The sequence below is a fragment of the Protopterus annectens genome, chromosome 11.part0, assembly GCF_019279795.1.
Source record: "Protopterus annectens isolate FY-2018-M chromosome 11.part0, PAN1.0, whole genome shotgun sequence".
NCBI classification, from domain to species: Eukaryota; Metazoa; Chordata; order Ceratodontiformes; family Protopteridae; genus Protopterus; species Protopterus annectens.
Genome location: NC_056745.1, coordinates 47019605 through 47032707, shown reverse-complemented (window position 1 = coordinate 47032707; position 13103 = coordinate 47019605). Strand labels below are relative to the sequence as shown.

Sequence of the window (13103 nt, the reverse complement as noted above, 5' to 3'; positions counted from 1 at the left end):
GCAATAGCATTGGAGGATAACTGTAGAAATTCAGAAGACAGTTGGTCTGCTGAAGGAGAGCATGGTTTCAGTTTATTCAAAAGGTTTTGAATAACTTTGGTTGGGACTGGTTGGAATTGAAAAGGAGGGGGTGGGGTTGAGGTGTAAGAAGGTAGTGTGAAGGCATTAGGTGACAGTGGACTAGCTAGTGTTTGGATAGCATCTGTAAAGAAGGTGCTGAAGGTATTAGCTGTATGGATAGGGTTTTTCTGGTCTGTATTTTGGGGGTTAGGTGTAGTGGATTGACCTGGGTGGAGTAACTGCTTAATGCTAGCCCATAAGTTTTGTGGGTTGTTGTGATTAGGTTGTTGAAATTTTAAGTAATATTTTTTTTTTATCAGAAAATATGGCCTTCTTAGTGTCATTTCTAAGTTGCCTAAGGGTTTGTTGATCAACAGGGTTTTGGTCATTCTCCATTTGGCCCAATATTTATTTCTGAGTTGAATTTTATGTTTGGTTTCATTGGATAGCCATGGGGCAGAGTTGGCCTTAATTCTAACAGATCTGGTTGGAGCATGGTGACTGAGAATGGCAAGGAAAGGTATAACTAAAGAAATTAATGGCTTCATCTAAAGGGAGGTGTTTTAAGGGAACCCAATTGCATGCTCTTAGTTCCATTTGAAATAAATCAGGGTTAAATTTCTCTTTGGATCTAATACGTCTGATAGAGGTTAGAATAGGAGTGTTGGTTTTATGTCTGATGAAGTAGGTAAGTGAGTGGTTACTTATATCATCAGGGAGGGTTCCAGAATTATAGTAGTGAGTATGACTGTTTATAATAATCCAGTCTAGTATGCTAGCTTTCTTGTTAGCTTTATTTATTCTGGTGGGTGAGGTAATGGTTTGAGAAAAAACATGTAGGTTAATGTGGGTGGTAGGAAGGCTAGTACAATAGGAATTCTAATCCAAGTTTATATCACCTAGGATTATTGTTTCTTGAGGCAGGTGTTGGGATAGCCAGCAAAGGATGTTTTCCATGGTGGCTATGTTATTTCCAGGGGGCAGATAGATACAGATAATGTAGCTTGATTTGGCATTGTTAAGTTCAAGTTTAGAGATGAGAATTTCAGTATGGGAATCTAGAGGTAGATTACAGTTGTATGTGGTTAATTGTAATCCAGATTTGAATAAAATAGCAACCACTCCACCTTTCTTAGCTACTCTATCAATTCTTAGGATATTATATCCAGGTGGGATAATTTCATTATCCTTGATGCTAGGTTTTAGCTATGTTTCTGTTAGGCAGATAATGTCAAAGGAGTATACTTGTAGGAGAGCATGGAGTTGAGTTACTTTGTTGTTAATTGTTGTATCCTTCGACTCCGGTCCACTAATGATTGGCAGCAAATTTTTACGTACCAAGTTGCCAGCCCTGAGGTACAACCTTCAACAAAGGTACGCCCATTCATGCATGTCTCCACACAGAAGACGCTTTCGCTGAGAATCGAACAGGGCAATGTCTTACTGTGAGGCGACAACGCTACCGCAGCACCACCACCGCAGTATAGTTACTTTGTTAATACTACGTATATTTAGATGAGCTAGTAGGAGGGAGCTAGATGGTTTATTGAGGGGGTAATTTGTTGATTGAGCATGGTTCTGGAGAGAGATAGAGGTTGCTGTAGGGCCTGGGTTAGGATGAATATCACCGTCCTTTAATGAGAGGAGTTGTCCTAGATAGCTTAGGTTAGGGAGCTTGCTGTATGGAAATAACAGTCTCTTGAGATGTAGTGAATTATATTTAATATGTAGTGTTCTATGATGCATAGCAAGTAGGTAGCTGGGTGAGCATATTATGTTTGCATGGTTATGTAGGTATGGTAAGGGTTGAGAGTTAGTATGTTTATTGGGGTAGTCAGTGTATGGATATGTAGGGTGTTCATATGAGGAAAGTAAATAGGCAAAGGTTAAAAGTGGTAGCAAAACAAGAGTAAAGCAGAGTGGAATCTGAGAAGTAATGGTAGGATTAGCTATTTGCTAGAAATATATTTAGAGATTGAAGTGTTTAAGCTGAGAGTGTGTAGAGAATGTGAGGGTGTGGTGAGTATGGAGTGGAGTGGTAAAGAGATGGGAAGATAAGAGAAAAATTGTCCAATTGGAAATGTGTAGAGGTTAATGAGAAGAGGAAGGGGTGTGGTTAGAAAGTATAAGAGTAGGACCCCTGGGGTGGGTGGGTGGGAATTGGGGGTAGGGAGGGGAGCGGATTGAGCCCGCAGGGTGAACAGAGCAGGTAGAAACAAAGAGAAAGGAAGAAGGCAAGACTGAGAAAAAACAATCAGTGATTAGGTAAGTGAGATCAGAGATAAGGAAAGTAAGGAGGATGTAACTGTTAGTAAGGTAAGAACAGAGAGGGTCAGAGAGATAGGAGGCTAGTGGCAGGGAATTAATGGGTCCTTAGGAAAGGATTCAATATATGGTAACTTAGGGGATAGGTGGATACTTAAGAAAAATAGGTATGTGCTGCCACTTAGTGGAGAAGCAGTAGAAGACAAGAGCATTTAGAGCAGAGTAGGGAAAGGTAATAAGTACTGTAAGGGCCTAATAATGGGGTAAAAAGATGTCCGCAGAAGGCTGCTGGCAGTGGAACGCAGGGGTAAATACAACATAGACTGGTTACAATGACTTGCCCTGGGATACATACACTTTAGGTCAATGTCATAGGACAAGCAATGGAAGTTGAGAGAACAGTGGAGGATCCCAGAATACAGCTTCTTTTTCTGTCTGGAAGCCAAGAAAATCAGGAATGGTGGGAGGCTTAGGTTATGTTATGCACTGTACACTATCTGTAAGAAAAAGGGACAAAATAAAGTGTTAGCAGGATAATTGTAAGGGGGTAGCACGTTAAATGATTCAGGAAAGCATACTAAAATATGTAGTGGACTGACCTAGAGGACAGTGTGAGTTGAGGGTAAGCGGGAGATACTAGGATGTTGAAGATGAGATGAGGGTGAGTGAGAGTACTAACAAAGGAATGCTAGGGAGGCTTAGGATACTAGATAATTTATGCAACAGATACACAGGAGTGAAACAGTCAACAAGTTAAATTCACAGAGCAGGAAAATTAATTAGCAGCAGACATTTTCAAAGTAGTGAAATAAGAAAAAATATCATTAGTCTATTATACTATATGAACTGCAGGCATATATTAACATAAAAGTATTGCATGTACAGTCTAATAAATTATACTCATTAGTATAAAAAAGCTAGGTAGTACTCAACACCAGTACATTTAAATATACTTCTTGGCAGTTGGGCTTAGACTAGACAGTATTCAGTTTTAGTAGGAGATACTGTGTGTTAGTGTAAGCATTGTAACAGTACTTTCCCTACTGTTGTACCCTTAACATGTGCAGACAGTTTGCTGGACTTGGTGGCAATTACTATTGCTCCTGTTTAAGCTAGGGTGCCAGCCTTTAAATGACGCTTATACTGAATCTGTTGCTAAGATCCGGCAATTTAATTGCGAAACAGAAAAATAGTCTGATACTCACTGTATCTGAGATGCATGTGCTATAGCAAAGCCTCCTTGTAAGGAATGAGCTTTGTAACGAGCGTTTCAAAGGTTTGGCTAAATTAGCAAGGTAATATAGATAGAATGTATCAAATGTTTCAATTATCTCAATTGTAACAAAGCAACTTTAGTATTGGGGAGCTTGGGGCCTGAAAAACACCACATCTCATGAGCGGACACTCAGCAGAGGCCGATTCCAACCATGTACATTGAGCAGGATTGCATTTTGCTGCTATTTATCACAGATAATATGCACAGACTGGGCGCCAAAACCACTTGTGATGAAATGGCTGGGCAGTTAACCAGCCAAGGCACAACCACTCGTAGAGCAAACGTAGTCAGTTAAGCATCAAAAACAAAATTAAGGCAAGGCTCAACAGCTCATAGAGTGGACACCAACAGTGTAAAATGGCCGAGCAGTTCACAAAGCACAGCACTTTCAATTTAGAATTACACGTTGAGTGCACACAAACCCTTTAAATAGCAGAGCAAAAAATTAAAGAATATCATAGCTGTAACCCAGGCAAGACCTGTTAGGACATGACCAATTTAAGTACAGCAAGGCACGGTCCTTGGAGAGCAGACACAGACAGTTTTACCAGCTATACAGAATACAAGTAAAGGCACAAACCACTCAAAGAGCGGATACAGACCTTATGTTACCGGGCAGTCCACTCAGCACTACTAAAACAAAAGAATAGTTACTTGTTGAGCACGGCCACTCGTAGAGCAGACACAGACAGTTTTATCAGCTATACAGATTAAAAGCAAAGGCACAAACCGCTCAAAGAGTAGGCACAAAGCTTATGTTACCGGGCAGTTCGCTCAGCACTACTAAAGCAGAAGAATAGTTACTAGTTGAGCACACACAACCTCGTAACCAGCAGTGCAGATTTAGTATACAGTAAAACAGATTACCCAGGCAAGACACACTATTAGTTGTTCGTAGTATGTACAGCTATACAAAAATGATTAATTAATACATATGCAAAAGGCTAGCATAGGTACATATGTCTTATTTTGACTAGCAAAGATGCAAAAATAGCACTTACCTGCAAGCAGGGCCAGCAGCCTAAGGCAGAACAGGACTGAAAGCGGGGGAAGCCTAGTCAAGGATGGTGCCACAAACGCTGGTGTCCCTAAACAGATTTAGTGGAAGGTGAGGCAGGGAGGAGTAAAGCAGGAAGTGAGGAAGGTAGATAGATGTATGTGGATAGAAAGGAAGTAGAGGAGTGGTCTGCAAGCAGGTGGGGGAAGGGGTATAGACAATGGAGACACCAACCCAAAAAGGGGCCCAAAGAGAAAGGAAGAAGGCAAGACTGAGAAGAAACAATCAGTGATTAGGTAAGTGAGATCAGAGATAAGGAAAGTAAGGAGGATGTAGCACTTGTTTGGTGTAACTGCTAGTAAGGTAAGGACAGAGAGGGTCAGAAAGATAGGAGGCTAGTGGCAGGGAATTAATGGGTCCTTAGGAGAGGATTCAATATAGCAATAACCCACGCCTGGGTGGTAATGCACATTATTTAAGAAAAGAAACTGTTACTTTTCTTAAATAATGGCATAGTATAATGCCTGTTTACTGCCCTTCGCCAGATGTCTGGCATCCGGTTCTGATGTACCTTGGCGCGTACATCAAAAAGCAACGGAGAGATCTCGTTTTTTTTAGTTTCGCTATGTTAAATGAGTTTAACATAGCGAGACAGTTTTAAAATAAGCAACGGAGATGTCCATTGCTTATTTTAAAACTGTCATGTTAAACTCATTCACTAAAAAATCAACGGAGATCTTGCTTTCTCCATTGCTTTTAAAACACTGTCTCGCTATGTTAAATGGGTTTAACATGGCTAGACTTTTGAAATAAGCAACGGAGATCTCGCATCTCGCCTTATGTTAAACCCATTTAACATAGCGAGACAGTTATACTAATGGAAAAAGTCGGCGACGGACCTTTTCCATTAGTATAACTCGATTACGCTGGCCAATCAGCGCAACGTTTTGGGGTCATGGTATAATATATGGTAGCTTAGGGAATAGGTGGATACTTAAGCAAAATAGGTATGTGCTGCCACCTAGTGGAGAAACAGTAGAAGACAAGAGCATTTAGAGCAGAGTAGGGAAAGGTAATAAGTACTGTAAAGGCCTACTAATGGGGTAAAAAGAAGTCCGTAGAAGGCTTCAAGCAGGTTAAATACAACATATACTGGTTACAATGAATTGCCCTGGGATACATACACTTTAGGTCGATGTCAGAGGACAAGCAAAGGAAGTTGAGAGAACAATGGAGGATCCCTGCAAAGAGCTTCTTTTTCTGTCTGGAAGCCAGGAAAATCAGGAATGGTGGGAGGCTTAGGTTAGGTTATGCACTGTAGACTAACCACGAGCAGGGCCAGCAGGCTAAGGCAGAACAGGACTGAAAGGGGGGACAGCCTAGTCAAAGATTACTTCTTAAGATGTACGTAAATGTTTCTAATTATCTTCTTGAAGGAGGCCAGCCATGTCCTCCAGTAACCCCCTCAGTATCTAGCCCTCTTCATCCAGTTGTGGTATGAAGTCCAAGCTGCGCTATAGTTTGCAAGGCATATCATACCATGGCATGCCATGTGGTAGAGGCATATCATACCATGGCATGCCACGTGGTAGAGGCATATCTTACCATGACATGTCACGTGGTGGAGGCATATCATACCATGGCATGCCACATGGTGGAGACATATACCAGGATATGCCACATGGTGGAGGCCTATCATACCAGGGTATGCCACGTGGTGGAGGCATATCATACTACGGTATGCCACGTTGTGGTCTCCTATTCTGCAAAACAAAGCACATCAAAGAACTGTGGCTGAAATGTTAAGCTTAGTGGCACTTCTACACTGCGACTGGAGCTGCTGTGGTACACTGTATTGTTCTCCTGTATGAAAGTACTCTGTAGGTTAGGTAGGTCAGAATTTAATTTGGTCAGAGTAGTACAGTACATAGAGTATCTGGACCACATGAAGCAGACCATTATTATGAAAAAAGGGACTTCTCATTAATTCCATCCATAATGTAGACCCACTACAAATTTACATATAAGCAAGCAAGAAAAGTCACTAAAGAAAAGTAACATTACTTTACCTTTGCACTCTCAAATGCTTCAGACACAGCTTGTTCAAGATCTTCAAAAGAACCTTGACTCTGTACTTTCAGATTTCTCACCATAATGTCAAAGTGATTTCCCTTCAGCTGACCAAGCCTGAGGTGTTGTTTTACTGGATGTATATGAAACACTTTCAGCCCCTTTGACTCTAAAACAGCTTCAACATCTTTCAACCTAAAGGATAAGAGTAAGAATTTTACTGCTCAAGGGTAACTTCTTTATAAAGCATATTAATTAAGCTGTTTATACACGGAGCACAAACATCGCACATACAAACTACTGACATTACTACAGGCACAATCTAGACCACAGCAAAAAAGGAAATACCACACATATAAACTAATGATATTACTACAGGCACAGACATCTAGACCTCAGCAAAAAAGGAAATACCACACGTACACTACTGATATGAATACAGTCATAGATATCTAGACCACAGCAAAAAATGAAATACCACACAAACTACTGCTATTACTACAGGCACAGACATCTAGACCTCAGCAAAAAAGGAAATACCACACGTACACTACTGATATGACTACAGTCACAGATATCTAGACCACAGCAAAAAATGAAATACCACACAAACTACTGCTATTACTACAGGCACTGACATCTAGACCACAGCAAAAAAGGAAATACCACACGTACACTACTGATATGACTACAGTCACAGATATCTAGACCACAGCAAAAAAGGAAATACCACACACATAAACTACTGATATTACTACAGGCACAGACATCTAGACCACAGCAAGTCTGTACTGCAACTACACATGAGGATTTAAATATGATTACTGCAGTCACAGACATGTAGACCACAGCAAAAAAGGTAAGCAAGTCTGCACTGTAACTACACATGAGGATTTAAATATGATTACTACAAGTACAGACATAACCCAGCCACTGGGGATGCACAAGCCAGTGCATTTCTTTGTGCCGGTCCCAAGCCCGGATAAATGGGGAGGGTTGCGTCAGGAAGGGCATCCGGCATAAAACTTCTGCCAAAAATTACTGATGCGGAGAACTTTTCATAATTGCATACCGGTTCGGTCGAGGCCCGGGTTAACAACGACCACCACCAGTACTGTTAGCCAACAGGGTGCTGGCGGAAATTGGGCTACTGTTGGCCGAAGGAGAAGAGGAGGGAAGCGCGCCCAAAGGCAGGAAGATAGGAGGAAGGTTAGGAGTGTAGCAGTGAGGGTAGGAACTTTGAATGTTGGCAGTATGACTGGTATAGGAAGAGAGCTAGCTGATATGATGGAGAGAAGGAAGGTTGATATATTGTGTGTGCAAGAGACCAGATGGAAGGAAGTAAGGCCAGGTGTTTAGGAAACGGGTACAAATTGTTTTATCATGGTGTGGATGGCAGGAGAAATGGGGTAGGGGTTATACTAAAGGAACAATATGCCAAGAGTGTTTTAGACGTGAAGAGAGTGTCTGACCGAGTGATGTTTATGAAGCTCGAAATTGATGGTGTAATGATGAATGTTGTTAGTGCATATGCTCCTCAAGTTGGGTGTGCGATGGAAGAGAAAGAGAAATTTTGGAGTGAGTTGGATGAAGTTGTGGTGAGTGTACCCAAGGGTGAGAGACTAGTGATTGGAGCGGACTTTAATGGGCATGTTGGTGAAGTGAACAGAGGGGATGAGGAAGTGATGGGTAGGTATGGTGTTAAGGAGAGGAATGCAGAAGGTCAGATGATTGTGGATTTTGAAAAGGATGGACATGGCTGTGGTGAATACGATTTTAAGAAGAGGGTGGAGCATAGGGTGACGACAAGAGTGGAGGAAGATGCTCACAAGTTGATTATATACTATGTAGGAGGGCCAGTCTTAAGGAGATTGGAGACTGTAAAGTGGTGGCAGGTGAAAGTGTAGTTAAGCAGCATAGATTAGTGGTATGTAGAATGACGTTGGTGATCAAGAAGAGGAGGAGGAATGTGAAAGCTGTGCCAAGGATTAAATGGTGGAAGTTAAAAAAGGGTGATTGTGAAGTGGAGTTTAGGGAAGAGTTAAGACAGGCACTGGGAGGCAGTGGAGAGTTACCGAATAGCTGGGTAACTACAGCAGAACTAGTAAGGGTGACTGCTAGAAAGGTGCTTGGTATGACATCTGGACAGAGGAAGGAGGACAAGGAGACCTGGTGGTGGAATGAGGAAGTACAGGAGAGTATACAGAGGAAGAGGCTGGCAAAGAAGTGGGATTGTCAAAGAGATGAAGAAAGTAGACATGAGTATAAGGAGATGAGGCGCATGGCAAAGAGAGAGGTGGCAAAAGCTAAGGATAGGGCATATGGAGAGTTGTACGAGAGATTGGACACTAAAGAGGGAGAAAAGGACCTGTACCGATTAGCTAGACAGAGGGACAGAGCTGGGAAAGATGTGCAGCATGTAAGGGTGATAAAGGATAGTGAGGGAAAGGTACTCACAAGAGAGGAGAGTGTGTTGAGTAGATGGAAAGAGTATTTTGAGAGGCTGATGAATGAAGAGAATGAGAGAGAGAGAAGGTTGGATGATGTGGGGATAGTGAATCAGGAAGTGAAACAGATTAGCAAGGAGGAAGTAAGGGCAGCTATGAAGAGGATGAAGAATGGAAAGGCTGTTGGCCCAGATGACATACCAATGGAAGCATGGAGGTGCTTAGGAGAAATGGCAGTGGAATTTCTAACTAGATTGTTTAATGAAATTTTGGAAAGTCAGAGGATGCCTGAGGAGTGGAGAAAAAGTGTTTTGGTACCTATCTTTAAGAATAAGGGTGATGTGCAGAGCTGCAGTAACTACAGAGGGATAAAACTGATTAGTCACAGCTTGAAGTTATGGGAAAGAGTAGTGGAAGCAAGGTTAAGAAGGGAGGTGATGATTAGTGATAAGCAGTATGGTTTCATGCCAGGAAAGAGCACTACAGATGCAATGTTTGCTCTGAGAGTGTTGATGGAGAAATACAGAGAAGGTCAGAAGGAGTTGCATTGCCTCTTTGTAGACTTGGAGAAAGCATATGACAGGGTGCCTAGAGAAGAGTTGTGGTATTGTATGAGGAAGTCGGGAGTGGCAGAGAAGCACGTAAGAGTGGTACAGGATATGTACGAGGGTAGTGTGACAGTGGTGAGGACTGCAGTGGGAGTGACAGATCCGTTTAAGGTGGAGGTGGGATTACATCAAGGATCAGCTCTGAGTCCTTTCTTATTTGCAGTGGTGATGGACAGGTTGACAGATGAGATCAGACAGGAGGCCCCGTGGACTATGATGTTTGCAGATGACATTGTGATCTGTAGTGAGAGTAGGAATCAGGTTGAGGAGACTCTGGAGAGGTGGAGATATGCTCTAGAGAGCAGAGGAATGAGGGTCAGCAGGGCTAAGACAGAATATATGTGTGTAAATGAGAGGGAGGGTAGAGGAATGGTGAGGATGCAGGGAGTAGAGTTGGTAAAGGTGGACGAGTTTAAGTACTTGGGATCAACAGTTCAGAGTAATGGTGAATGTGGAAGAGAGGTGAAGAAGAGAGTACAGGCAGGGTGGAATGGGTGGAGAAGAGTGTCAGGAGTGATTTGTGACAGACGGGTATCCGTAAGAGTGAAAGGGAAGGTCTACAAGAGTGTAGTGAGACCAGCTATGTTATATGGGTTGGAGACAGTGGCATTGACAAAAAGGCAGGAGTCAGAGCTGGATGTGGCAGAGTTAAAGATGTTAAGATTTGCAATCGGTGTGACTAGGATGGATAGGATTAGGAATCGGTATATTAGAGGGTCAGCTCATGTTGGACAGTTTGGAGACAAAGCAAGAGAGACGAGATTGCGTTGGTTTGGACATGTGCTGAGGAGGGATGATGGGTATATTGGGAAAAAGATGCTAAGGATGGAGCTGCCAGGTAAGAGGAATAGAGGAAGGCCTAAGATAAGGTTTATGGACGTGGTGAGAGAGGACATGCAGGCGGTTGGTGTGACAGAGCAAGATGCAGAGGATAGGAAGAAATGGAAAGAGATGATCCGCTGTGGCGACCCCTAACGGGAAAAGCCGAAAGAAAATGATGACTACAGGTACAGACATCTACACCACAGCAAAAAAGGAAATACCACACATAAACTACTGATATTACTACAGGCACAGACATCTAGACCACAGCAAAAAAGGAAATAAAACACGTGTACACTACTGACATTACTACAGTCACAGACATGTAGACCACAGCAAAAAAGGAAATACCAGACACGTGCACTACTGACATTACTACAGTCACAGATATCTAGACCACAGCAAAAAAGGAAATACCAGACACGTACACTACTGACATTACTACAGTCACAGACATCTAGACCACAGCAAAAAAGGAAACAACACACACGTGCACTACTGACATTACTACAGTCACAGACATGTAGACCACAGCAAAAAAGGAAACAACACACACGTGCACTACTGACATTACTACAGTCACAGACATGTAGACCACAGCAAAAAAGGAAACAACACACACGTACACTACTGACATTACTACAGTCACAGACATGTAGACCACAGCAAAAAAGGAAATACCAGACACGTACACTACTGACATTACTACAGTCACAGACATGTAGACCACAGCAAAAAAGGAAATACCAGACACGTACACTACTGACATTACTACAGTCACAGACATGTAGACCACAGCAAAAAAGGAAACAACACACACGTACACTACTGACATTACTACAGTCACAGACATGTAGACCACAGCAAAAAAGGAAACAACACACACGTACACTACTGACATTACTACAGTCACAGACATGTAGACCACAGCAAAAAAGGAAACAACACACACGTACACTACTGACATTACTACAGTCACAGACATGTAGACCACAGCAAAAAAGGAAACAACACACACGTACACTACTGACATTACTACAGTCACAGACATGTAGACCACAGCAAAAAAGGAAATACCAGACACGTGCACTACTGACATTACTACAGTCACAGACATCTAGACCACAGCAAAAAAGGAAACAACACACACGTACACTACTGACATTACTACAGTCACAGACATGTAGACCACAGCAAAAAAGGAAATACCAGACACGTACACTACTGACATTACTACAGTCACAGACATCTAGACCACAGCAAAAAAGGAAACAACACACACGTGCACTACTGACATTACTACAGTCACAGACATGTAGACCACAGCAAAAAAGGAAACAACACACCATTACACTACTGACATTACTACAGTCACAGACATGTAGACCACAGCAAAAAAGGAAATACCAGACACGTACACTACTGACATTACTACAGTCACAGACATGTAGACCACAGCAAAAAAGGAAATACCAGACACGTACACTACTGACATTACTACAGTCACAGATATCTAGACCACAGCAAAAAAGGAAACAACACACACGTACACTACTGACATTACTACAGTCACAGACATGTAGACCACAGCAAAAAAGGAAATACCAGACACGTGCACTACTGACATTACTACAGTCACAGACATGTAGACCACAGCAAAAAAGGAAATACCAGACACGTGCACTACTGACATTACTACAGTCACAGACATGTAGACCACAGCAAAAAAGGAAATACCACACACGTGCACTACTGACATTACTACAGTCACAGATATCTAGACCACAGCAAAAAAGGTAAGCAAGTCTACACTGCAAATACACATGAGGATTTAAATACACAGACAGACAAATTTATAGCACAAGTCTCCTTTATTACATTTTAATGCAAAAGATTAATTAAATGGGATTCAGCTCATCACAAACTACTTGCTGTGCTTTATGTTACTAAGGTAGTAGGTTAGTGTAAATAAAAATTAAACACAAGTAAAGTAAATTAAAATACTGTTACAAAATGAGAATGGAATTATATGAACTTAACAGAATAAGCCCTTCCGAAGGTGGTAATGTAAAGCCACAAAAAACAAAATAACCACATAATGAGGTGTAGACAAAGAAAAAAGCATAATTGCCGTCCAAGTTATTTATTCACAGTTTTCACCCTCAAAAAACTTCTTCAGAAACTATCAAACCACTTTATTCAGTTGCATTTTATATATATATATATATATATATATATATATATATATATATATATGGCCATCCAACAAAAACACTCTGTTAATTAATTAAGAAGTATTCTGTGGCATGTAAAACATATAAAACTTTCTTATTTTCAGTGCTTGAAATAGTTTTACCAGATTTAAGGGGAGGTAACTTTAGAAATAGAGTTGAAAGTCGAGAAGTGGAATGGCAAATTAAGTTAAGAGCAGACACATGTCCAACGTTAAATGACTCTGTTAAAAGAAATGTGTTTTAAAACATAAAACATTTAAAGTACATAACTGATGCTAGTTATTAAAAATAGGGGCTTGACTCAATGTGTATGTATTTAACATT

General features: G+C 41.4%; 1 protein-coding gene across 1 annotated transcript in view; it reads right to left on the bottom strand.

The window, feature by feature from the left end:
- PUS7L (pseudouridine synthase 7 like) overlaps positions 1-13103 on the bottom strand; it is a 364500-nt gene that overhangs the window by 215483 nt on the left and 135914 nt on the right. The window contains exon 4 of the mRNA XM_044087411.1: positions 6668-6863. Within this exon, the coding sequence (XP_043943346.1) occupies positions 6668-6863 (196 nt within the window). The remainder of the gene's footprint in view (positions 1-6667; positions 6864-13103) is intronic.